This window comes from Pygocentrus nattereri, chromosome 5 (genome assembly GCF_015220715.1).
Source record: "Pygocentrus nattereri isolate fPygNat1 chromosome 5, fPygNat1.pri, whole genome shotgun sequence".
Lineage (NCBI taxonomy): Eukaryota > Metazoa > Chordata > Actinopteri > Characiformes > Serrasalmidae > Pygocentrus > Pygocentrus nattereri.
In genome coordinates, this window is record NC_051215.1 from 36020408 (window position 1) to 36047190 (window position 26783).

The 26783-nt window shown below is 39.5% G+C and overlaps 3 protein-coding genes across 3 annotated transcripts; 1 reads left to right on the top strand and 2 right to left on the bottom strand.

Annotated features, from left to right (window-relative positions):
- Nucleotides 1-354: 354 nt before the first annotated feature.
- Nucleotides 355-10901, top strand: hells (helicase, lymphoid specific). The gene is made up of 23 exons (XM_017722381.2): nt 355-712; nt 842-939; nt 1084-1187; nt 1309-1431; nt 1832-1885; nt 2128-2152; nt 2311-2372; nt 2485-2523; nt 2661-2885; nt 3040-3222; nt 3470-3613; nt 3791-3987; nt 4080-4176; nt 5238-5399; nt 5559-5710; nt 5809-5953; nt 6261-6344; nt 6502-6621; nt 6732-6848; nt 7170-7329; nt 9401-9497; nt 9823-9899; nt 10080-10901. The coding sequence occupies exons 1-23, from the start codon at nt 705-707 to the stop codon at nt 10175-10177; spliced, it is 2571 nt and encodes an 856-aa protein (XP_017577870.1). The 5' UTR covers nt 355-704; the 3' UTR covers nt 10178-10901.
- A 418-nt stretch (nt 10902-11319) lies between these two features.
- On the bottom strand, nt 11320-14264 carry si:ch211-250c4.5 (axoneme-associated protein mst101(2)). Its single transcript, XM_037538878.1, has 2 exons — nt 12461-14264; nt 11320-12342 (listed from the first exon to the last, which is right to left on the bottom strand). Exons 1-2 carry the CDS (start codon nt 14253-14255, stop codon nt 12287-12289), a joined length of 1851 nt encoding a protein of 616 aa, XP_037394775.1. The 5' UTR covers nt 14256-14264; the 3' UTR covers nt 11320-12286.
- A 1072-nt stretch (nt 14265-15336) lies between these two features.
- On the bottom strand, nt 15337-24256 carry atl2 (atlastin GTPase 2). The gene is made up of 13 exons (XM_017724555.1): nt 24167-24256; nt 21694-22016; nt 21363-21497; nt 21170-21274; nt 21010-21060; nt 20839-20895; nt 20617-20709; nt 18290-18428; nt 18086-18213; nt 17844-17900; nt 17690-17761; nt 16965-17396; nt 15337-16278 (listed from the first exon to the last, which is right to left on the bottom strand). The coding sequence occupies exons 1-13, from the start codon at nt 24237-24239 to the stop codon at nt 16159-16161; spliced, it is 1785 nt and encodes a 594-aa protein (XP_017580044.1). The 5' UTR covers nt 24240-24256; the 3' UTR covers nt 15337-16158.
- Nucleotides 24257-26783: the final 2527 nt, after the last annotated feature.

Consider the following 26783-nt stretch of genomic DNA (forward strand, 5'->3'; position numbering starts at 1 on the left):
TGTTCTTTTCCTACACGTTTAGTCGTCGCCATGCTGTTAGTGTCTTTGCCAAAAACTTTCGCGGGAAATGTCGAGTAAGCAAGTTGCATACATCACTGAATGGGGAGAGTTGTGTAAAACGGAAGGAACAAAGTGGCTCAAATTACATATCCTGTGCATAATATTCCTTAACGTGTTCACAAATGTTCGTCTTTAAATATAGAATTAGGTAAATATACTTTCTATAAAAGAAAACAGTAATAGATATTATATAAAAACTTCACACGCACCCGCACTTGAGCTTAAGTTGGTTGCGTCCACATTGGCGCGAAAGTGCTCTGCTCTGCTTTACACAGTCGCACGCCGGAGCACTGCAGCACCTGGAGTGTGTGGCTTGGGTTAACAAGTAACAACGTTATTTGGGAGTTGTGTCATTTTCCTGCAAAGGAGTTCAGTTAGTATTATTCTCCGTTAATATTATTTTGAATTTGAGAGATTATACTACTGTGAAATTCTTGCGAGTTGGTTTGAAAACGTGTGTACGTTAAAGTCAGTGGCTATCCTAGTGTTACCTGTCAGGCGAAGCTGCTCGATTTTATTAAACCGTTTTACTGTATTTCGATATTTGTCCAGTTAATTCGGCTCTGAGCGTTGATAGATAGTGTGTGGAGCACTCATTTCCTTTGCAGTCTTGTTGCTGGCTGTCTACCAACCCAGGAGCTAAAATGAGTGGGTAAGTCAATAAAATCAACTGGCTAACATTCAGCTTGGCATGTTTAGTAGTCAGAGAGCTGTAGTGGTTACTTATTGACCAACTGCTTTTGCTTGAAGTATTTTTTTTCTCTTTGCCCCTAAATGTTAGAACTGTTAAAGAGGGGACCCGCAGTGTCTCTCCTCATTGTCCCAAACCGAATGAATCGGAGGAGCCAGAAGGAGCTGCAATGGAGGTGGCTGCTGCAGGTAAATGTGTGACCTTCCTGGCATCGGCTCCTTTTTTTTTTGCGTAATTATCAATAGGAAGTTTTCACAGCTGAGCTCAGTTTAAACCGAACAGCTGGAGTAAACCAATCAAACAGATGAGTGACCCTGCCTATTCCTTTGCAGTGAAATGTCAGGAGGAGGAGATGGTTATTACTAAAGAAATGGAAGAGGAGGAAAAGAATTTGATGGAAGAGGGGGAGAGAAAAGAAAGAGAAATGATGGAAAAGGTAATCAGTGAACATTTGCCCCACCTAATCCTAAACCTGTGAGCATAGGTTTGAACAACTCACTGTCTTCATATGTTGTCTGCTGGTTCACTCCCTGTCTTTCGTGCATCTCTTTGTCCAGGCCAGAGAGTCGTGGGAAAAAGATTCCCAAGAAATGCGATTTAAGAGACTTCAGCATCTTCTGGAAAAGAGCAACATATACGCCAAGTTTCTGCTTACAAAAATGGAACAGCAGCAGCAAGAGGTGTGTTTTTCGGGTTGGTGGGGGGTGTCAAGAAATAAAAGGTCTTACTTTGTTGGATTGTGCTCTGTTCTCCAGTTACTTAATAATAGGCCTTTTTTTTTCTCCTTGTGAAATACGACCTAAAGTTCTCATTGAGTGACCTTGTTGTAGTTGTGTGAAAAGGCAGTGGAATGTGTGGAAGCCAGTGAAGTGCTGTAATTGCTCAGAAGTTTTAGTCCCTTTGGTGGGATTGGAGATAATCTGTCATGCCATTTGAAGCGCCTTTTAGTTTGGAACTTTTAAGATCAACTTGCTGCCTTTCACTTTCTTTGAAACCCAATGAACCGTGACTTCTTTGCATGCTAGAACATGTAAACATCTTATAAAACATGAGCGGTAATACGGTTATTTGATAACACAGGAAAAACGCCGGAAAGAAAGACGAGAAAAGAAAGAAGCAACTCAGAAACAGAAGGTAAGCTGCAGTGTTTCTCTGGACAAAATATTGTTTGTTTCATATCCTTTTATGGCTTATAAATCTGTGTGATAAAACATGCCAAAGTAATATAACTGTAAATATCAAAATAGGATAAGTTAAAGTTTTGCATTCCTCGTGTCAGGTCTTTTTGCTTGCTTGTGTAAGATTATACAATACTAGATCATGCTTGGAAACTATAAAAATATCTAACTGACTTAAATGATTCTTCACTTTCTTAGGGCAATGACAAAAAGACAGAGAAAGGTAATGTGCCATTATTTTTCCCCCTAAAATGAAACCAATATGTATTGAGATCATACAAAACTGTATAACAACTTACAAATGTGATTCAAACACTTCCAACATATTGATGTAATAGATTGAAATTGACATTCTTTCTTGTTTTTCTTGTTTTTCTGAAGTTGAAAGAAAGAAGCGAGAAAGGGAGGAAGATTACAAAATTGCTGACATCATGTCTAAAGAGGTAAGCCCTGTGTATCTGTTAAAGTGGATGGAGAATTCTAAACTTTTTTTTTTTTTTAAAGTTTTTAAATGTCCAGATGGGAAATGATTTTTTGTTTGTTTGTTTATTATAGGAAATTTTATCAAAAGCCAAGAAACAGAAGATTGATGAGGTAATTTGAAATGCTATTATGTTGAAAATACCATGTTTTCAAAGTGAATTTTGTAATGTAAATTTAATTCTAGCACAGCTGACTCAAATCTAGACAAGCATTTGCTATCTTAAATGTCCTTATTCTCTCTTCTGAAGGAGGCTTCAAGCCAGAAGAAACTTGAGGCAGAAGACATAGAGAAAATAAGCGACTCTAACTCTGATATAAAAGGGCGGCTCTCTGAAGCGGTGCGGGAAAATGCCAAGCATATGCTTGATGCTGAAAGGAAAGTAAACGGACAGCCTGTCCCCTCCCAACAGCCCAAACTCTTCACTGGTGGTGTGATGAGGTGGTACCAGATAGAGGGCATTGAATGGCTTAGGGTAAGTAAACTCCATGGAACAGAGGAATATACAATGTTTGTAAATGACAAATATGAGAATAACATAATAAAATGATTTTCTCTCTGCTCACACCAAGACAGCGAATATGAGGTGATTTCATGCTTCACACTCATCTCCCTTGTTTGTTCTCTAGATGCTGTGGGAGAATGGCATTAATGGTATCCTGGCTGATGAGATGGGACTGGGAAAAACCATACAGTGCATTGCTCATATTGCAATGATGGTTGAAAAAAAGGTCATGGGGCCGTTCTTGGTTGTTGCTCCTCTGTCCACTCTACCTAACTGGATCAGTGAATTTAAGCGCTTCGCTCCAGAGGTAAGGTTACAGGAAGCAGAGTTTGCTGTGATGCAGAATAATGCTGGAAATAAATTTACATCTCTTGCATGCTTGGACTGGATGCTAGGATGATGGATTCCATGGATTTGAGAACTTTGTTAACCAGCTTTGAAAAATGTGTTTTTAAGAATGTGTAAATTATTTTCATGCTGCTCTCTAATGTTCTCTAGTCTACAGCATGACAACTGTTAGAAGACAGAACCTTTACTACTTCTTTGTTCCGTAGGTCTCTGTAATGCTTTACCATGGTTCACAGAAAGAGAGATTAGACCATATCAAGAAGATTCGCAAACCTCAGGGTCCTCTGAACATGTGCCCTGTTGTTGTCACTTCATTTGAAATAGCTATGATCGACAGAAAGTTACTTCAGGTAAGAATTTACCAGTAATTATTGCGGTGCACTGTTCAGTTGATGGTAAAATGCACATATTTTGTTCTTACCAAAAGCAGCAATGTAATATTTAGTCTATTTATTTTTAAAAGACCAGTTTGGTGTTTTGCAAGTTTTGAGTTTTTTTTTACTAATGGTGTCTTTCTTTCTGTCCAGAGATACCAATGGAAGTACCTTATTGTAGATGAGGGTCATCGAATTAAGAACCTAAACTGTCGTTTGGTGCGAGAACTTAAAACACTTCCAACTGATAACAAGCTACTGCTGACAGGAACTCCACTGCAGAATAATCTTGCCGAGCTGTGGTCGCTGCTCAACTTTCTTCTCCCAGATGTCTTTGATGATTTGAAAAGGTATTCAGTCATGTTAATGAATTTTATGTGTCTAAAAGAGCCTATTTTGATCTGTGTTGCATGATTTGAGTCTTAAACTTATTGTTTTCCAGTTTTGAGTCTTGGTTTGACATCAGCACCATCACTTCAGATGCAGAGACTCTTGTGGTTAACGAACGAGAACAAAACATCCTAAATATGCTTCACCAGGTAAAAAAAAAAAAAAAGTTACCATCTCACATAAATTGGATGGCAAAAGAATTCATGCATTCATCGTCCAAGCTGCTTATTTTCCTGTATCATTGGGGTTGCTGAAGCCTATCCATATATCATTGGATTAAAGGCAGGAAACGCACTGGGCATATGTTGCTATGTACATTTAGTGTATGTAACATTTAATGATCAAAGTAACACACATACTTAATTATGTCTAATTTACTCTATTTCATGATAATACTGCTGAAGTAATATGTTATGTTTCAGGAATAAAATTATTCTGCTTTTCTTCCAAGCTGTACATAGCTACCAACCTCTCTCTCCTCTTCCCCTCTCTCTGAATTACTATACCTGTTAGATTTGTTTTTGCTATTACTTACATCAGCACTAGCTTATGTCTGTTTAAGCGCATTTAAAAAAAAAAAAAATTGAATGTGTCTGTATGACAAAGTGCATTCTTATTTTGATTGTAACAACCTTTTCTTGATCTGAAGGAGTAATTAAATATTTTATCTAAGACAGTAATGTGCAGTACATAATTTAGAAACATAGTTTAGAATTTACAAGTACACAGACATGCTCTCTTGAATTAGTGTTTAAAAGCTTGACCTGCCAAATTATAATGCCAGAACAATCACTACAGAAAGGACTGTGCAGGTTCCCTTTTATACCTATTGAATTGTGAATGGATAGGCTTTAGCACCACCCACAACCCAGGAGAATAAGTGGGTCAGATAAATAAATGGAAAATTTTACTTGCTTGTGTTCAGGTTAATATTAAATAACCTTACTTTTCAATTGTCCCTTGAACACAGCTCCTAATGTTTTATTTTCATAGAAATCATGAAAATTGCAGCAAAAAACAAGTATTGGTGTATTAATCACATGAGATACCAGGTGTAGTTATTGCAGCTATCCGGGCTGTGCGCTTAATTTCACTGTCAAATAGACAGTGCCTAATTCTACATTACATTAGTACAGTAATACATTTGCAGTGGTATTCATACACATCACATAGTTACATGTCAGACCTTTTGTTTGGTTGTGCTAAACAGATTCTCACGCCCTTCCTGCTAAGACGGCTGAAATCAGATGTGACTTTGGAGGTTCCACCAAAGAAGGAGATTGTGGTGTATGCTCCCCTGACTGCCAAACAGGATGCCTTTTACAGAGCTATTGTTGACAAAACAATTTCAAAGCTGCTGGGCCAAGAGAAGGTGAGTTAATAGTTATTAGAAAAAATAACATTATTTTTGTCAAACTAGGTTTTATCAGGTAATAGAAAAGATACCATGGGGGGCGGGGGGGGCTTACTTGCAGTAGATGTTGTGTTGGTTGATTTAAATGAGTTATAATGCCTCGTCTCTTCAAATTAGGAGGAGAAGGCACCGGTGGAGGTGTCATCTACTGGGCGACCAAAGCGTCGAACACGGAAGGTAGTGAACTACTCTGAAAAGAGTGGCGACTCTCCCCATGACCTGGAGAAATATATTGAGAAAATACAACAAGAGATGGAAAGGCAGCAGAAGTGAGTCATTCATTCTACAGTTCGGCTCAGCTGTCATTTATTGTTTTTTTTTTTTTCCCCTCCTTTATTTCAAATTGATTTCCAAAATCTCTTCTCAGCTTCGTTCCTGTGGTGGATGTTCAGATGCCTTTAGATACCCAAGTCAACCTAAAACTACAGAACATACTAATGCTGTTGAAGCGATGCTGCAACCATGCTTACCTCATAGAGTATCCTCTGATCCCTGGAACTGAAGAGTTTAAAGTAAGTAAATCTTACAGTAGCTTGGTATGAAATGAAGTGTTTTGTCCACTGAGACCCTGAGGTTTGGCAGGCATCTCATTAAGGTTGCATGACCACAGATCAGATATGAATCTGATCTAGGACTACATATGAGTGTGGTACAGATCTGATATGGAAAACTCAGTTTTGTGTCCACACACCTATGTAAACATTAGATCTGTCTCACTTCAAGGCCCAAAAATGGATTTATGCAGCTTCACTCTGGTAATGTGAACATTAGTTATTTTTGTTACGCTTAATTCATGTAAAGTTGTGTTCTCTTATGTAGATTGATGAACAGCTGGTGGAGGCATCAGGGAAGTTCTTGATTCTGGACAGAATGCTTCCTGAACTGAAAAGAAGAGGACACAAGGTGAAGTATAAACAATGATTAAATCTGTCTAACACAGTTACGTAAGATATATGAATGTGTTGTGAGCTAATTGAGAAAGTGGTGTTTTGCATCTGTCACAGTTTGGCTTTGTTTTAACATCATAATACTTATATATATGTTCTGATGGGTTTGACAGGTACTCATTTTCAGCCAGATGACTTCTATTTTGGACATTCTGATGGACTACTGTTACCTACGAGGATATCAGTACAGCCGATTGGATGGGAGCATGAAATACTCGGACAGAGAAGAGAATGTATGCAGCATTTTTTTGATATTTTCAGTTGTTTTTAAAACTTTAAACTAGTATATCAGATTCACATGTACACATGTTAAGGCCTTTGTATCTACTTTTTTTATCTGCAGATGCAGAAGTTCTCCACAGATCCAGAGGTTTTTCTCTTCCTCCTGAGCACACGAGCTGGTGGCCTTGGGATCAATCTCACAGCTGCAGACACAGTGATCATATTTGACAGTGACTGGGTATGTGTGTATTCCCCCAGGCAGCTGTCTATGACTGGCTTAGTTAAACTTGGTCATGTCAAATAACAAATTATAGTTTAGCTATCAGGTGTATTATTATTATTATTATTATTATTATTATTATTATTATTATTATTATTATTATATATATATATATATATATATATATATATATATATATATATATATATATATATATATATATATATATATATATATATATATATATTTTTTTTTTTTTTTTTTTTTTTTTTTTTTTTTCTTTCTTTCTTTCTTTCTTTCTTTCTCAAAAAACATACTGTTCTCTTTTTTTTTTTGTAGAACCCTCAGGCAGATTTGCAGGCTCAGGATCGGTGTCACCGTATTGGACAGACAAAGCCTGTGGTGGTGTACCGCCTCATCACAGCCAATACCATTGATGAGAAAATCCTGGAGAGGGCATCTGCCAAGAGGAAACTAGAGAAGATGGTGATTCATAAAAGTAAGCTTTGGAGCAATGAAAGTGCTTAAAATGTCGCAAAGCTGGTATAATGCATGAATGAGTTTGTAAAGAAGTTCATTGATGTATCTAAATTTCACTAACTTGTAAATATTTTTAAAATCTCTAAGACCCAGGGGTGTTGTTTATAAAATATTTGTATGTCATTCTGAATTTGTTCTCAAGATGCTTTCTCAGGATTTGCATCAAAGTGGTTTAAAAATTGTTCGAGTCACATGTTGAAATGCATATAGCACATTAGTATTGTCACTAGGCATTGTTTTTATACGAGGTGGGAAATTTTTGAAAGGATTTAGAAAACGTAGATGTAAAATTGTCTTATGAAGCATGCTTTGTTTATGTGTGTGTGTGTGTGTGTGTGTGTGTGTGTGTGTATGTATGTATGTGTATATGTGTATATATATATATATATATATATATATATATATATATATATATATATAAAACACACAGACAAAGAGCAAAAACTACAGAAAAATGTAGGGTAAGGGCATTTCAGTATAAACATAAATACACTATATTGCCAAAAGTATTCGCTCATATGCCTTTACACACATGAACTTGTGATATCCCATTCTTAATCCATAAGATTTAATATGTCGGCTCACCCTTTGCAGCTATAATAGCTTCAACTCTTCTGGAATGGCTTTCCACAAGTTTTAGGAGTGTGTTTATGGGAATTTTTGGCCATTCTTCCAGAAGTGCATTTGTATGGTCAGACACTGATTCATCCCAAAGGTGTTCTATCAGGTTGAGGTCAGGACTCTGTGCAGGCCAGTCAAGTTCTTCCACACCAAACTTGCTCATCCATGTATTTTATGGACCTTGCTTTGTGCACTGGTGCGCAGTCATGTTGAAAAAGGAAAAGGCCATTCCCAAACTTTTCCCACAAAGTTGGGAGCATGAAATTGTCCAAATTTCTCTTGGTCTGCTGAAGCATTAAGAGTTCCTTTTACTGCAACTAAGGGGCCAAGCCCAGCTCCTAAAAAAACAACCCCCCACCAAACTTTACACTTGGCACAATGCACTCAGACAAGTACCGTTCTCCTGGCAACCGCCAAACCCAGACTCCTCCATCGGCTTGCCAGATGGAGAAGTGAAATTAGTCATTCCAGAGAACACGTCTCCACTGCTGTAGACTCCAGTGGCAGCGCTTTACACCACTGCTTTCAATGCTGTGCTTTGCGCTTAATGTAAGGCTTGGATGCAGCTGCTCGGCCATGGAAACCCACTCCATGAAGCTCTCTGCACACTGTTCTTGAGCTAATCTGGAGGCCACATGAAGTTTGGAGGTCTGTAGCGATTGACACTGCAGAAAGTTGGCGTGTCCTGGGCATCCGCTGACCCCACTCTGTCATTTTATGTGGCCTACCACTTCATGGCTGAGTTGGTGTCGTTCCCAATCGCTTCCACTTTGTTATAATACCACTGACAGTTCACTGGAATATTTAGTAGTGAGGAAAATTCATGACTGGACTTGTTGCACAGGTGGCATCCTATCACAGTACCATGCTGGAATTCACTGAGCTCCTGAGAGCGACCCTTTCTTTCAGTAATGTTTCTAGAAGCTGTCTGCAGGCCTAGGTGCTTGGTTTTATGCACCTGTGACCATGGATGTGATTGGAACACCTGGATTGATGAATACTTTTGGCAATGTAGTGTGTGTGTGTGTGTGTGTGTGTGTGTGTGTGTGTGTGTGTGTGTGTGTGTGTGTGTGTGTGTGTGTGTGTGTATGTGTGTGTATGTGTGTGTATGTGTGTGTATGTGTATATATATATATATATATATATATATATATATATATATATATATATATATATATATATATATATATATATATATATATAATAAAATCCTAACCATGAGACAGCTCAACCAAGGTTTTTAGAAAGCTCTGCTTTCTTTTTCTCTTTATTAACTATGTTGTTGACATGCTCTTCATTTAATTATGAAAGGTATTGTCTCATTTTTACCCATAATTGAGTTTATATTCTTTTTTTTTAATGAACAATTGCCTAGTTCTTATTTTCTTTTTGTTAATGTCTTTCTTTAGATAAGTTCAAAGGTGGAAGAGCTGACCTCAGTCAGTCCAAGAAATGTGTGGATGTAAATGAACTGATGGACCTGCTGAAGTCCAGAGATTATGAAAGGTACTGCCTTTAGGTTCAAATGCATTAAAAAAAAAAACACTGGTTTGGAAATGGGTGTAGAAAATTGAGTTAATGCTGTATGTGGAAGTGAGAGAACCTTCTATAATTTTAGTTATCCTTTGCATTATGCTAAGTTTGTCAAAGGGACCAACAAAATTACTTGGCTTCTGTTATAAATTAAGAATCCCTGCTCTGAAGTTACCATTTGAGACTTGAAGTTTTGTTTTGACAGCTTCAATTTAAAGAAGCTACCATGATGGTACTGTGAGACTCATTACTGATGGTGCATCCCTAATTTTGAGAATTTCCCTAATGTGTGTTTCAGGGCAGTGAAGAGCACCAAAGGAAAGGTCATCAGTGACAAAGATCTGGAGGTTTTGCTCGATCGCAGTGATCTGCTAGGTAAGCCAAGTGGTATCACATTTTAAAAAGAGAAAACTGGTATCTACTGGACAATAATATAATAAAATTGGAACTTTTTCCATTATGGGTCCTATTCCTGTTCATATGTACGTGATAATCATGGTTGCAGGGCTATTCATTTTTGAGTTACATAAATGTGAATTAAATCTCTTGTTTCAGATCAAGCCAAAACAAAAAAAAGTGTTAAAAAAGAGAAGGATGGTGTGTTCAGGGTGGTTGAGACTAAAGAAGAAAACACAGAGATCTGCTTGTCCTGAGTGCTCAAAGGATCCAGGCTCGGAGTCCAATCTGATGATGGAGAAATTAAACCAGTCGCACGCAAACTGCTGTTTAGACAAAGTGTATAGAGCAATGTGTATAGAGTCCTACTGTAGGACCCCCCCCCCCCCCCCGGGTCTTCACATCTTGGTTTTTAACAGCTGCTCATGTCATTTTGTTCTAAAAGTTGTGTAATAGTACTGAATTGAATATTTGTAATCATCGTTCGCTTTGCAATGGCACATTTTGCTGACTAGGTAGCTACTAGCCCCAGTATAATCACATTATTGGAGTATTGGATCTTATTCCTATAGAAACCTCTGAGGTCCTGCTCAACTCAGTGTTAAAACCTGCCACTGTAAAATACTTTGTCTCCAAGGAATATGGTGCAGTAATGTTTTTGTGTATTTTTCTTCATTTTTAAGTGTAGTTAGCCAGTTGGTGCTGTTTGGTTTCTTCTTTATGCACAGGAACATAGTAATGGAGGTTTTCCAGCATGTTTCAATGGTAAATTGTACTTGATGCACCTTACATTGGTTTGTCACATTTCTCTGTTTTGAAACTTGTCTGCTGTAGACCCATTGGCTTATTTCCATGTAGAAATTCGTCACCTCAAGGCACTTTGTATATCCCCTTAAAATCCTGCTTTACAGATGGACCATGCTGTTTTGTACTGATTATTTTTCATGTCTACAAAGTTTAAATAAATATCCTATATTCAAATTTTTGTATGTTATGGAATGGAAATTACGTTGATTTCTACATAATTAAGATGTAAGCAGAGATTGGGTTTTATGCAAAATACGCTATTCTAGTGCAACTTACTGATCAAACTTTACCATTTACTGTTACTCAATGAAACTTTAACATATTTTACCATTAGGCACATTACACTCTCAGAAATAACGGTATGAAACGATCACTGGGGCAGTACCCCTCTTGTCACTGGGGTGGTACTCTCAAGGGTACATCTTGGTATCTTTAATCAGGGAACATAATTGTACCATAATCCACTGATATTATATTTTCTAAGTTGTATTGACTTCACAAACATCCCATCTCATCTTCAGGCTTTTTAGTTTATTTCTGTTTTAAAACATTAGATTATGAAAGGTTCACAATTGGACCTTAAAACCAGTGTTGTACCTTTTGAGGTATGTTGTAACTTGATGAATGCAAAATATTCGTGCATAGAACCTTTATTTCTAACACTACATATAAAGAAAATGGATATATGTATTTTGACATCATGAACCCGTTGCATTCATCATACATGTAAAGAAATCTAAGTTCTCTACATTGAAACTGCATTATGAATCATGTTTTACATCCATCTCGACTATTATACAGAAAATTTGAAGTCATAGTTTTCAGGCTCTGAGCAGCTATCTTGCTACCAATGTCCAGTATTTAGAGTTGAACGTCCAGAAGATGGTGTTGGGAAAGGATTTTGTTCAGTCGTAAGAACAATACACTTCATCACATCCCTGTTTGGAAAGGGAAGTAGGGTGAACAGAAAAACTGTTTTAAATGGAGGAAAAGGTGAATTAGTAACATGAGTTGGACTGATCAGAGGACACCCATGTACAACATAACTAGCTGGTAGTCTGACACACAAAGTGGATATTCTCTTATTGGCCCAAAAACAAGTCATGGACTTAATTTATAGAAAATGACTGCAGATATTTTCCCCAAATCATTCAGCCGTAGATACTACTCTTATTTATTTGGAGTGCTCAACAAGATACCCATAGCACTCACTTGTGTGGTCAGTCGTGAGTTATAAATATCCTTGTATCTTGTTTGTAATCTGTGGACGTTCAGTCTGCCTTCACTGGCTCAATAGAGCCAAAATGTGTTGGATACATGTAACTTATCCTTCACAGTACAAGACACTGTAAAAGTTACTACCAGGTGTTTATAGTTACCCTTGCCCAGGTCAAAACAGAACAACATACTATGACTGTGAAAAACAATTTTCTGTCAAATATAATTTGTAAAGCTCTTACAAAAAAGCTAAATTCCAAAGCAATGGTGAGTGAACACTTGAAAGGACTGATTTCAGCCATTACTGTAACAGGCTGTAGAACTAGACACAAGCTTTGATTTCATTGCTGCTGGATGTTTTCCTCTTCCTCTAGTTTCCTCCTGATGTGCTCTATCACTGAAAGAAAATAAAACCAATAAGTTCTTTTATGTTACTTCACTAATATTAAAAACATTTAAATTGTGATTTTCCATTTGAACTTGATGTAAAGGTTTGAACAGCTTAATGTACTTACTGTCCATACTGGGTGTGACTGGGACAGTTGTGTTGTCCACTTTGGGTGCTCTGCAATGATGAAGTGATGATATGTCTGTGATGCACATAGGAGCGTCAGCCTGGTCCAGCTGTCCAAGCCTCTGTGTGATGCGATCACTCAGGCTGAAGTAATCCTTCCTCAAGTCTCTCATTTCATCCAGAAGAAGCTCTCTCTCCCTCTCCAGAAGACTCAGAGCCTCTCTCAGTCTATCTCCCTCCCGTTTACTAGCCGTCTCAGACTTTGACTTTTCGTTTTGATGGCATTCCAGCTCGTCGTTAAGCATGTGCTTGTCCTTTTTAAGTTTCAACACTACTTCATTTAAGGCGTCGCACTCTGTTCTCAGGTCTTCACACTGTTTCATACTGGTCTGTTTTTGCTCCTGTAACTGGAGTTTCTCCACTTTATATCTGTTGTGAATTAGTTTGAGTTCTTTTTTCACGGCATCTAACTGTTGGTAAATGGATTCTCTTTGGGTTTTACTCTCGTCCAGTTCTGCATACAGCTGTTTTACCACATTCTGAGATTCCTGCAGATTTTCCTCAGCTCTCCTCTTTTCCACCTCTTTGGATTGAACTGCTTCTGTGAGCTTCTTGTTCTCCTCCTGAGTCTTTTGTAGCTCATCTCTAAGGGCCTCATACTCAGCTGCAATGACTGATTTCTCCTCTTCAATTCGGTGTACAATCCTACTGTGCTGCTTCTGTTCCTTTTCCATTTTCTCCATTTTCTTCTTGCATGTGGAAAGTTCTCGTGTTGTATCGTCCTTCTGTTTTTCTAGAAGAGTCTGATTCATTAATAGTTCTTCAGCCATCTTTTGTATCTTCTTCACAGTTTTTTGTGAGCTCTTTTTCTTGCCGTGTTCCTCAAGAAGTTGCTCCTTAATAGCATTGGCACGTTTTTTGAGGCGCTCGTATTTCTCCAGTAGGGCTTTGAGTTGCTTGGCAAAGCTTTCGTTGTGGTTTTTAGCTATGAAAAGTTTCTTATTCATTTCCTCACAAACATTTTGAAATCTATTGATGACCTCAAAATTCTTCTGCTCCTCACATTTCAGCTTCTCACCAATGAGCTGGGCCTCCACTTCCTTTAGCTTCAACATCTCTTTAACATCCCTCAGCTCTTGATGCTTCTTTAGCAGTAACCGAACAATCTGCTGATTTTCCAGATCTTTCTGTTGAAGCTTCTCTTTCAAGGGTTCAAAAAAGGATTGCTTTCCTTTAAATGACAGACTCCAGTCACTTCGGGCACTGTCCTTTTTCATTGATTTAGTGTTCGAAGTAGCCTGTGAGGAGGCTTTTTGGGTTATTTTAACCGCAGCACTTAAGTCCACCTTAAAGTTCTCCAGGTCAACATTTCTGTCAGGACTTGCATGTAGTGACACTGCTGCCAGTGCGTCAGGCCCCAGAGTATGTATTCCAACATCTTTCTTCAGTTTTGTTGTAGTTAAAATACTTTGCAACAATTCAATCGTTTGTTCATCTAAATAGTGACATACATTTCTTTCTTTTGGGGCCAAAGTCTGAGAATCATTTGTGTATTTAACAGACCGTTTATCCCTTGGACCATGCTGAGCATCATCACAGGGGCCCTTAACACAGCCAGCCAGTCTCTTAGAGAGTAGTTCATCTGATCTTAAGTTAATCTCACCAACGAAGGCTTCTTGTTGAGTCTCCATTAAACCTTTAGCAAGTACTTCTTCAAAGTCCATTTGTTGGTAACATGCATTAGCAAGGGCATGTTTTTCTGAAGAATCTGTTGCCCAGTTACAACCTCTTTCCATGGGTTTAAGACTGCTAAGAAAGTCCTTTCAAATGTCAAAGAAAGTAAGTTACACAAGTAAATCATTAAAACATCTTCATTTCCTAATTATTTCTGTATTTGATTCTTTGTATAAGCAGGTTACATGCCATGTGATAAAGTTCTTGAACAAAATTGGATAAAATTAATAAAAGGGAATCTTTTAGGAAAATAAAACTAATCAACAGAAAGATAAATTACTGGCTTTGTAGCTTTTTTTTTTTTTTTTTACTTCCAAAAAAGTAACAAAAAAAAAAGAAAAGTACATCTTAACATGGAAACTTCACATAGTAACCTGTGGCTGGAAAACCGTCTAAAGAACAACTATGACATGGACTTTTGTCCAAAAGTATTGCAAATTAAAAACATGGCAAAATCTGAGTTTAGGTAATATAATTTTCCTTCACAGCCCTTACCTTATCTGACATCCCCTGCTCCCTGCTCCCCGCTGCCCGAACAAGACTGTAACGGCAAACTACTACACAACTCAAACCCCATTGTTCAAAAGTGTTTAAAATGTCTGTCACCATAGAAACATGGCCAGCACTGAGAAACCTTAGGAGCTAAGAAAGGATTTTGCATTGAGCAACTGCTTTCTGGGCTATAGAAAAGCATCAGCTGCTGCTGAAATAAAATATAAATATAAAAACTGAAATGTGATGCAAACCTAAAACCTTACTTTTCATTGAATGTCAGCTTATTTCAACAGCAGAGCCAACACAAGTGTGGGACTGCAATTCTAGAACTGTAGGTTTTGGAACAGAAGTCAAGGTTTAGAACTACAGAGTTTAAGGGCCTAAACTGGATGACTTGACTACATCCCAATATTTCTGGCATAAAGTCTTGCTCCATTCCGGCATTAGTAGTGACGCTATATGAAGCCAACGTCAAGCTTACTCACACATGAGTACACTCAATCTAACCTCCAGAGCTTGGAGACGGTCTATTAAAGGAAATGAGACGACACGCAACAATGGATAGGGCAAGATGGAGGCAGATGACCCGCTGTGGCGACCCCTAAAGGGAGCAGCCGAAAGAAGAAGAGACGACACACAACAAGAAAGAAAAATCATTTAAATATTTTTAATTTAAAAAATAAATTATAGGACATGTCCTTAAAAGGCAGACAAAGCATATCACCCCATGCACACTCAAGTCACAGAGCTGTGCATGATGCAATAGGTTCAGGCAAGCTTTAGCAAAGTACAGTAAATGAACAGTTTAATTCACATACAGTACAGAGCAAGCATATATGAACTACCCCCTCCTCACCCATGATTCAGAAATATAATATAAAATTATATTTATACATTCATGTACATGCTTAAGATTAAAATATGATCTAAAGTGTACAGGGGTGACTGGTTTGAAGGAGTTTTGGATGGATTTAGAGTCACCATTAACCGTGCATTTACCCAAAAAAACAACAAAGTCATATGAATGTCAGTATTTAAACATGTACAACAAACGATCAAGTTCAGTATGGGCAAAGGTTGCACTGTTCTTAAACTCTGCAACTTTACAGAGATATCAACTTCTAATAAAATTAACTAATTAATCTAAATAGACTTAAAAAGAACAGAAATCCAGGGATTAATTCGTTTAAAACAAACACGTAAAATGGATGCAACCTTTCCCCAGATAACTTCTTGGCATAAGACATCTGAACATGCATGTAGAACTTAAATTTAAAAATCACAAAATGTGTATACACGCAAGTGCTTTTCTACATTACAGTGACTGAGCAAAGCTCCTTCACTGAAGCTGTATGATGGACAGGGTACAGGTTGTAAACTTTGGTTTTAATTCTTGAGTCTAAGGGAACAGAATTCAAATAGAAACTACACAAAAAACACACTTCACACATAGAAAAGAGGGATGACCGGTCAGGTGGTCTTTAACTTTGCAGTTTGTGTCACCTGTTCCGCCAGACTGGCTCTTATAGAGTTAACAACAGTTTGGCGAATATTTTCCTCCATGTATTGCTCAGTCAGTGGCTTCAGCACCTAATGAAAATGGAAGATTGAGGGAAAGACAAAAAAAAAGAAAAAAAGAAAACCACATGTTATGATGAATAGCAATAAAGGAATTTAAAAAAATAACTATAGAGAAAAATAAAGCTACAGAATATTATCTTGCTAGGACAAGAGGGTACAAGTTAAGTGGATTTTATTACACTGGACATACTACTCTAAAAACAGTCAGTGGGGCACAATTTCAGCCACAGTTCAGAATTGTAATGGGCAGAATGGAGGACTAGTTTGCAAGGGGAGAATTTTGCACTCTCGTGGAAAAAGGAGAAGACTGAGGTGGTCTCACCTTTAGCATAACCCTCTGCAGAGCCAAATATAGAGATAAAAATGAGTTATGACAGAGGTATAACTAAAAACATGAGCACTGACTATGTTCTGTTTTGTATTTATTGTAACCCTCTGATAAGAGGTGATATAGGAGGACAGCACAAGGAAGGACAAAATCAGAGGATGTATGAACAGCAGCACAAGAGCAGCACTAAAATAATTAAATAAAACAGCTGCAGATCCTTGACCTGCACTGGGGGTGTGAACTGATTGATATGGATCTGAGTATTTCACCGACTGAGCTATGTGAAACATACATTATGACTCCCACATATCAAAGTCTTATTTTCGCACACACTAACAAATAACAGACATAAGAAGGCGCTACTCACCTGCTCCCACAAGGCCTCTGCTGTGAGGTCTATAGCCACAGCCACTTCTCGATATTCCCCAGAGTATCTCACGTACGCCCAAGCACACAATGACAGCAGTGACACACCCATTACAAGGTTGGCCAGCGATGCGATTACCGACAAACCAATAAAGCCTGTTACTGTAGAGACTATGTAGGTGAAAAACATGACGGCGAAGAGTGTGGCAGGAGTTCTTGCTGCGTAGAAGATGTTCTTGCTTTCATTGTGTTTAACGAAATTTGCATAAACTTCATCAAGCTCGGACTCCAGCTGATCCTGGTAGCGCTGGCTGAACTCGACTCCTCCCATCTTTTTAACAGCACGGAACTGTTTGACAGAAGTTTGCTTTATCTCCTCGTGATATCGCTGGAGGTCTATAGGTGCAAGGTATGGTTTGTCTCCACCACAAATCTATGACACAAACACACACGAGACGCAGTGGGGAAGATGATCTTCTCAATGAAATCTAAGTAAAAAAAATTAAGTAGCTGCATATGTGCATACGGTGTTATCTGGGCCAAATTAAACCCTTCTATTTTAGTGCAGTGGCCTCAAGTTATTTTCAGTTATCTAGGTTACTTGCTACGTCACACTCCAGCTATATTAATAGTGGTCTCAAGTCCCACGCCTTATGTCTACATTTTATTAAAAAAAAAAAAAGCTATCCACCTTCAAAAGATGAGCATTAAACACATCAGTTCTACCTGCTCCATTCCACGGCTATAGGTGTCTTTTGCTCCAGCCACAGCTGTAAGGTTGTTGGCTTCAGCTGTTGCCTAGGGGACAGAGGTACAGTGAGTATAATGAAAATCGAAATGATTAGAGATCAGCTGAAATATCACAAGCAGGAATGCATACCTGCAACATGGACTTGGGATGAGGCAGCTCCTCACCTTGGTAGATTTTAATATAGGCCTGTACACACAGTATACAGCATCTATTCAATTTCAGAATATTGTTAACACCACTAAACACGAAAAAAGTAAGAAATTTACAGCTGTGATAAAAATTAAATAATTAGAACTTACAAACATAGAACCATGTTTAAGAATAAACAAGATGTAAAATCTGCTGATATATTAATATATAATATTCCTTACCTTGAAATACTCCAGCAAGTCCCGGCATGTGACCTTGGCTCCATTGATCTCTTTCTCCACCAGGTTCTCAGGCGCCAGCAGTAGCGGTACTAGATTTTGCAGCTCCTTTTTGAATTCATCATCAATATCTGCAGAGTAGATGAAGATTAGAGAACTATTTTGTACATGCATGAGCAACTGAACAATTAATTCGATTATTTCAACCTCTTAGTCTGCCATCGAAGTAGGGGTTAGTTGCCACCTTCAGCCCTGGGTGAGGCAGCAGAAAGCAGTCAATGCTGGAGAAGCAAGAGTGGATGTGCTTCCTCACATTCTGCAACTCCTCATGTTGATTCGGTTTCACCTAAAATACAATTGACATGAACACAGTATTATATGCAGTTTAGTACAGTGATTTATTAAAGTTAATGCATTTTCCTTCCATTCTGAGAGAGTGAAACAATGGTATTAGGATGGGTCTTGGAGCAAGCCGAGTATTTTACTTGACAGGTGGGGTGATGAGAGTGGGATGTGAAACATTATTGGTTAATACAATATGTGGCCAGATGCATCAGGACACCTGGCCATGCCACCAAGGAGTTTGCTGGATATCCCATTCCAAGCCCATAGGCATTAATACGGAGTTGCCCCATGCGCTTTTGTGGCGATGATGCCTTCAATCTTCTTGGAAGGCCACAATATTATAGTGCGAGTGGAAATTTGTGGCAATTCTGTCGAGCAGCGATGTTGCACGAGAAGGCCTGGCTCATGACGGACATTCCAATTCAACCCAGAAGTGTTCAGTGGGGTTGAGGTCAGGGCTCTGTGTAGGCAGCTGGAATAACAGTCAAACTGTTGCCACAAAGTTGGAAACAACTGTTTAAAAAGTCTTCTCACTTCACTGAGAATTAGGGGCCGAGCCCAAACCCAGCACTGTTCCTCCTTCACTGCTGGCACTATGGTTCTAGTAATGTTCTCCTGGCATCCACCAAACCCAGATTCATCCATGAGACTGCCAGAGAGTGAAGTGCCATTCATCACTCCAGAGATTGATCCCACTGTTCCGGATCTAGGAGGGCAGGAATTTCACTAACTGACTTCTGGCAAAAGTGATATCCTATGGCAGTGCCATGTTTAAAGTGACTGAGCTCATCAGTACAACCCATTCTACTGTGAGTATCTACATGTTGCAAGTCTGTGTGCTTGATTATGCATTAGCAATGGCTGTGTCTGAAACACCTAAACTCAATCATTTGGAAGAATATATGGTCACATACTTTGACCACAGTTTATTACAACTTTGCATTTTCATTTATGTTCTGCAATGATGTACAAATCATGTAAACCACATTTCTAAAGGAAAATGCTAAAGACAACAAATCAAAATGTTTAAACAAAGTTTTTTTGTTTTTTTTTAAATATATGCCCATTTTGAATTTGATGCCAATAACATGTTCCAAAAAAGTTGGGACGGGAGCATGTTTATCACCATGTTTCGTCACCTCTTCTTTTAACAACATTAAGCATTTGGGAACTGAGGGGACCAACTGCTATAATTTTGAAAGAGAAATGTTTTCCTGTTCTTACTTGATATAATGTTTTAGCTGCTCAACACTACAGGGTCTCCTTTGTCATATTTTACATTTCATAGTGCGGCAAATGTTTTCAGTAGTGACAGGTCTGGACGGCAGGCAGCCCAGTTTAGCAGCCAAACTCAATATGGAGCAGTGCTGTTGCAATACATGCAGAATGGGGTTTGGCAATGTCTTGCTAAAATTTGCAAGGGCTTCCCAGAAAAAGACTGTTTGAATGGCAGCGCATGTTGCTAAAACATGTATATATTGTTTGGCATTAATTGTGCCTTCACAGATGTGCATGTCACCCATACCATGTGCACTAATGCACCCCTACACAGTCATGAACAGTGGCTTTTGAACTGTGCACTGACAAGCTGAGCGGTCTTTAGCCCAGAGGACACAATGTCCAAGATTTCCAAAAACATTTCAAATTTTGATTTGTCAGAGAACAGGACATTTCTCCACTTCCCTTCAGTCCATCTTAAACGAGCCCAGACCTAGAGAAGGTGGCAGCATTTGTTTATATATGATTTGTTCTTTGCATTTTAGAGCTTTAACTTGCGTTTGCGGATGCAGCGACAAGCTTTTCACAGACAGTGGTTTTCAGAAGTGTTTGACCACATGTAATGATTTCCACTACAGAAGAATTTCTTTCTCCCTTTTTTTTTTTTTAAACACAGTGGCACCTCTTAAGCAATATTAGGAATTATGCTCAAGTTAATACTAAGTAAAATACTCATTTATGTCTCCTTAATTCCTCTGTCCTCCACCTTCTAGCCCATGGCATGGAAAACAATTGAAATCCACTGTCTTTAAGGATGCATCATTGCTATTCAACTCAATAACAAGTGATGAGTGACAACTGAGTAAAAATGTCTCATTTGGTAAACAGGTTTGGCATCGATTCCTCTGTCCTCAGCTTTTCAGAGTGGGGAGCCAAGATGCAAGGAATGGATGCAAGAAAAGGAACCTCACCTGAAGTCTCCGTTCCAAGAAACGATTCCCTCCAGTAAGTCCATAGCCATGTTCATAAGGGTAACACCAATCTCTGATCAGAAACAATAGTTTCTAAAGAGAGAGTGAAGCCAGGAAAACAAACACATCTCACCATCAAATTAATCTTGTACCGTACATCAACTCATTTTACAGAACATAAACTCCCAATGGTTTTAATATACATGCTTCTTTTTTTACTACCTGAAATGGTTTCTCATAGATTTCCTCCATTGCTAGACGACCATATTCTGTAAAAAGCTAGAATGAAGAGGATGTTATATTTGATTCAATATATTATTATTTCAATAACAAATATACAGCAATTAGAAATAAAGACACTGAAAATAACATGAATGAAAGAACAGCATGTACCTGCAGATGCTGCAGGTCATCTTCCTGAATATTCTGTGAAAGATTATACACCTACAACAAACAAAAGAGCATATGGCAAGTATGAAAACACACGCGCACACGCGCACACGTCTGAATACATGGGATAGGTGAGGCTTTTTTCTGCCCATCTTAAACAAACCTGTACTGAGCTGGTCATAGTGCTGAGGGCAAAAACTGTAGCACAGTCTTTGATGGTGGACTGACTGTCAAAGGCTCCCTGAGTGTCAACCAAAAGGACAGCCACCTGAGGACACAAACTGCAATTAGACCAAGTGCATTTAAGGACACCCAAGTGGCAACACTGTTAGATGAGTAACCAACAAACATCTTACCTTACTGCCATCCGGCTTTTCCACCACAAAGACTTCACTCCAGGCCTGGATTCCTGTTGTCTCTCGCTCACAACCCCCCCTCCAGGAGAAACCTGTTAGTGGCTCATCATCTCCTCCCATCCATGACTCAGAAGACTACAGAGAAGGACAAGAATGAGACACCTGCAGAGCATACTTACAATTGCTTTTCTGTGTGTGAACATTAACTGGCCAAGCTGGTATTACACTTCAGAGACACAGTCACAACATGCCAGTGAAGAGGAGGAGTGCATTGTTTGCCTGCTGAGGACATTAGATTCATGTGTGGAACATAAGAGCATGTATGGCAAACCTGACAGTGCATGTAGCGTAGCATGAAGTCCAGCAGAAAGGATTTGCCCTTGCGAAAAGCCCCAGCAACAGAGAGCACGACTACGTTGAGATCTCGGACATGTTCTTGCATTAGAATCTTCTCCAGAGCAGCAGCATCTAACTCAAACATGTGGTCGTCCTCTTTGGCCAACACAATTTGTACTGGCCGAGCTCCTTGAGCAACTGGCTCTTCCTCCTCAAGGTCAGGCTCCTCTTCCACAGCACAAGGGGCCACTCCATTTGTGCCAGGGCTTGACTCCTCAACCGGATGGTACAGCGGCACTTCCTCCACTCCAGTCATATCTGTGTAAACAAGGAACATAGAAAGGGTTCAATCATGAGTGGAACTGACAAGATTGATAAATAATAAAGTTAATAAGAACAGATGATGACGAATCATAATCCAAACACACAGCTATCTCAGGGTATGAGAAGAAAGTTTACAAAAGCTGATAGCAGCTGCACATTCATAGCCACACATACATGACTCCAGACTACTTTCAAAAGATTAAAGCATCTGTTGAGGTTCAAGGACATTTGGACAAGACTGGAATAGTGAGAAGTCCTCCAGTAGGTTGGTCATTTTCATTATTTAAAGAGTCCAAGATGTTCATACTGCCAAAAAAAATAATGAAAGCCAGTTATTAGCAATATGCGAATAACGTTATGTGAACTGGTGGCTTCGGGTTTCTTTACACTGCTAGCAATGATTTTGTCCTTTAGCTTTACAGCCCCTCCGCATGCAGCTCATTTTCTATTCCAGGCGCGCGGATCCTCATGTTAACCCCCGCACTTTACCCACGAGCTGCGATAAGCCCGGATTCGGTCAGCCGGGCGGTTGCATTTGGCTTTTCCCTCTCCTCTCTTCTCCACTGCACACAAAACAAACAGCGTGTCCATTCGGCATTGGTCTCTTCGGGCGCGAGGCCAAGTGACCCCAGTTTGTGTGCAGCAGACTCAAGCGCACAAGGACACAGAGCAGGAGCCAGTTAACTTAACCCCTTAATGTCCATATCTAAAGTTTCACTTTTGCTCTGGTCCATATGCTCTGAGGTTACATGTAAACAAACCCTGAACAAATGTTTCAAACACATGTTATGGCTGAAATGTACTAAAAATGATATTAAATTAAGTCTTTTTATTCACATGGGATGGCTAATTTTCAACCAAACGACAGAAACCTGAAATAAACGTAGGAAATTTGTGTTTAACAAGACAATCCAAGTGTTCCAACAACCGGTCCTATTGAGCATGCGCAAATCATTAGTACAGTGTAGCAACCTAGTGTATCAAACGTTTCTTGTGGTTTTAAAGGTTTATTTAACACAGACTAAACTTGACATTACAACTTGCCTCCTTTGGCACTCAAAATATTCTAATTACTATTTTAATTTAACGTTTAATACGGATTTTAGGCCATCAAATGTTCCTGCATATACATTTCAATGCACCGTGATTTAGGCTACCAAAATATCCTACGTACAGTTTTATGCACAGCGCTAACTATAAATATGCGGTACTGTAGGAGAAACATTACAGTCAGACTCTGCTTGTCGGAGAAAATGCTGTATTAACATATGACAAACCAACCAAACTAGTTAACCGAACCTTATTAAAACCAAAGGTGAACGTTACCTAACGAAATCAAACCCGCCTCTCAGTGAGAGCGGAGCTGCAGGTTCAGCTTGTCCACATGCAGTTACTGGCCCAAATTCCCGCTGTGCTCTCTCGCTCTCACACACTCACACCCACACACACACACACCAACGGCTCAGTTACTGAGCGCGCATGTTAGTCAGCGGGCTCACATCACATTTACACAATTTAAGCCTATTACGAAACTGTCTCAATACAAAATATGTTCTGAAACAACGTCTAAGTGCTTTACTCCGCGCCATCGCCCTATAAACTGGTTCAGTCGTGCACTACGAAAAACACAGTAACAGGCGGCACAAGTGGCTCGGCTCACTCAGAAGTTTGCCTAGACTGCAAACCGGCCAGCCAAGAATAGCAAACTCAAAATAAACAGGCTAGCAAACACTGCTGTCTTACTAGCTACCCGTACGCGGAGAATAACCGGACGGACGGACACCGTTAGCTGGATAGCCGGAGTAAACAGAAGCAGGTAAACCCGCTTCAGACACTGTGGGTGTCCGAGTTTCCCTCCGGGAGACTTCCTTTAGAGACAAAGCGGTGAAAGCAACGACAGCTGCTGAAAGCTTTCGTTCCGTCACAGCAGGGCAAGAAAAGTGTTCGGACCCAGAGACTCATCAGGAACCGTTAGAGCTGCCCGGACAGACGTTAAGAGACGGAGTGAAAACTTTATCACACAACTATTCCCACACTTTCACTCCTAACGCTCCACTTTCCACGGCTCCCACAAAGCAGACCAAACAGCGCCAACTCCTTGTCGAACAAAAACATCGCACGTCCTTTTCTCTTTCGCTTCTCACCTTCGTTAGATTTGTGACCTATATGATTTGTCTCCGCGAAATTTCGACGTCTCAGTCCACCGCGCTCCGCCATCTTGTTCGGTTAAAGTATCCAGCGCTCCGTCTTCACTTTATCAAAGCAGCAGAGAGGAGGCGGGATTCAGGGTCTTAGTGCCCGCCCTCACACTCGGCCTGCCCCATAACTGCACTTGTCACAGAACAGGCTGTCCAAGTGTCTGTGGCCCTAGGTCCAGAAATCAGTATGCAAATAAAAAAGGGTAGATAGGTTTCACATTTAGTTTTTAATGCTATACACCGATCAGTCATAACACAAAAACAGCCCTGCTGGAAAAAGACCACTAGAACCATTAGAATTAGGCTTAGTGTTTTCCATTACAGACCACTATTTTCCTGTAGGACACATTTAGATTAAATTAGGAAACCATGGTATGTGTCTGGAATCAGTCACAGAACACGGTTTGTACCATTAGAGTCCTTTACACTCTGATATCAGCCCATCAGGAAAACCCAAAACACCATGACTGACTACTGGACACCACCGGGAACCAGCAGAAAGTGGGCAGCCGTGATCTAGACACTCCTTCTAATTAAGTAAAGTCATTCAAAGTGGTTTGATGTTTGTGCCGACACATGTCTTCTGGGTTTTTATTTGTAATGTTAATGATGCTAAATATGTCTGAAAAAAGTGTTTTCTTTGGGTTCTATTTTGCCTCTCCATAGTATACTATAGTAAAACAATATCTCAGCCATCAGGAAGTGTATTCGTGTTTTATGTAATAGCTTTCTGAGAGGCAGTTTTGGAGACATTAAACACGTCAGCCATCTGGTTCCTATCACCACTGCTGTGAACAATTCTGCCTTGGTTTCTCTGAAGTGGAGCAATTTACATCAAACCACAAATCTTAATGGTTTAATCACAGAAAATTTTGAGAAATCTCTGGAATTTCCCTTTAAGGTGCACAGATATTCAATTGTGCATACACAGCTTGTGAAATTTCCACAGAAAAGCATCGGCAATGGAATGTATATGAACCCATGGTCACTACACTCAGCGCCAAGTGTCTAAAGACCCTCAGCAGTGGCCTGTGGAGCAGCAGTACTGAGTTCTCTGAAGTGATGGAGTGCCATGCAATACCTCTGGCATGACTTACAGCGTCAGTTTTGATACAGAACTAATAACTCAACATCAGTAGCTGACCTTGCTAGTGCTCTTGCAACTGAATGCAATCAAATTCTCACAGCAATGTTCCAACATCCAATGCAAAGCCCTCCATGAAGAATAGAGACTGTCACTGCAGCAAAGGGGGAACAAACTCTCAAGTAACACCTGTACTTAACAGCTACTTACTCAAACTGTACTTAACAGTTAATGCAAGGAAACAGGCTTTGACCCGAGTACTACAGCCTAGCGCACTGAGAGACTGAATCCTCTAAGAAAATAGGTTAGATAGTAGCTAAAAGAAGAATCCCCAGAGACGCTGAAATCTGGGCCTCCTCTTATTCAACAGGCCTTCATACGTCCACACTCACACTGTTTATCTGCTAGCAGGTCAAACTCCTCTGCTGCGGCACGTCCAAACGTGTTGAAGCACAGCACGTTAAAATAAGACAACTATAAAACGTATGTTTTATTAGTCCAATCGGAAAACAGGTCAGTTGCAGGTTATGGACACAAACAGTAATGCCAAAAATATTACTAATGACTGAGGTACGATGCTAAATAACACTATTAATGCATTATCTGCCTTCATGGTGATGCAGCACGATGGCAAAATAATGACAGACATTAAAGGGCATAATCTGACTTCAGCCCTAGATTTTGCATGCAATTCTGGAATGCCATCAAAGCAAAGTATTAAAAATAAAAAGATCACAGTCTTATCAGCTCAGTTTTATCATTTATTTTGGATAACTGGGTTAGGATGAGAAGTTGACACATGGTAATAATTAAATCCAATTTATGGGACCATAAGCACACATCACCACACTGATAACCTCCAGCACAGAGAAGAGATCCATCTCTCTCGCTCTCTCGCTCTCGCGCTCTCTCTCTCTCTCTCTCTCTCTCTCTCTCAGCGTTATTGGCAAGCATGTTCTGCATTACTCGCATGTTCTCTGTGCCTCAGAGGTTCTTTTAAGTGTACTCTGCCTCGATGCAGCATAGAGCTGATTCTTTCTTTATTTCATTCTTTTGTTCAGTTAGTCCCTGAGAAAACATGTTCATGGCACCACTGGTTGGCTGTAATTGGTGGCAACATTGGGAAAGATGGACGACTTCTCTGCACAAGCATAGTTCATTGTTATATTAATAGCGAAACAAATAGATGGAAAAGACACAGCATGATCCACGAGTCTCACAAAAAGAGCTTTTACATCAACACCAACACAACAACCACTTAACACACATGCTGACAGCAGGCAAGGTCACTACTAGAAATAACTTATTTTATGGTCGCTGCGAACTCATTCTAACTAATCCCTCTGCACAATAAAAAATGGCTCAATAAACACATACACACTCGCTTAAACCAGGGAACAACAATATTAACGACATAAACCACAATTTAACCAAAACTACACTTTAACGTCCCTCTGGCGGAGGGGGCGGGCCTGCATA

Bases quoted from the DNA above. Each gene is read 5' to 3' on its own strand.
- hells (XM_017722381.2), top strand. The intron at 2,373-2,484 runs GTAAGCCCTGTG...TGTTTATTATAG, and splicing joins CTGACATCATGTCTAAAGAG to GAAATTTTATCAAAAGCCAA. The intron at 3,223-3,469 runs GTAAGGTTACAG...TTTGTTCCGTAG, and splicing joins TTAAGCGCTTCGCTCCAGAG to GTCTCTGTAATGCTTTACCA.
- atl2 (XM_017724555.1), bottom strand. From the start codon at position 24,239: ATGGCGGAGCGCGGTGGACTGAGACGTCGAAATTTCGCGGAGACAAAT. The intron at 22,017-24,166 runs GTGAGAAGCGAA...TTGTTTACACAG, and splicing joins AGGTCACAAATCTAACGAAG to ATATGACTGGAGTGGAGGAA. The intron at 21,498-21,693 runs GTTTGCCATACA...CCTTCTCTGTAG, and splicing joins TACGCTACATGCACTGTCAG to TCTTCTGAGTCATGGATGGG.
- si:ch211-250c4.5 (XM_037538878.1), bottom strand. From the start codon at position 14,255: ATGGAAAGAGGTTGTAACTGGGCAACAGATTCTTCAGAAAAACATGCC. The intron at 12,343-12,460 runs GTAAGTACATTA...ATTTTCTTTCAG, and splicing joins AGTCACACCCAGTATGGACA to TGATAGAGCACATCAGGAGG.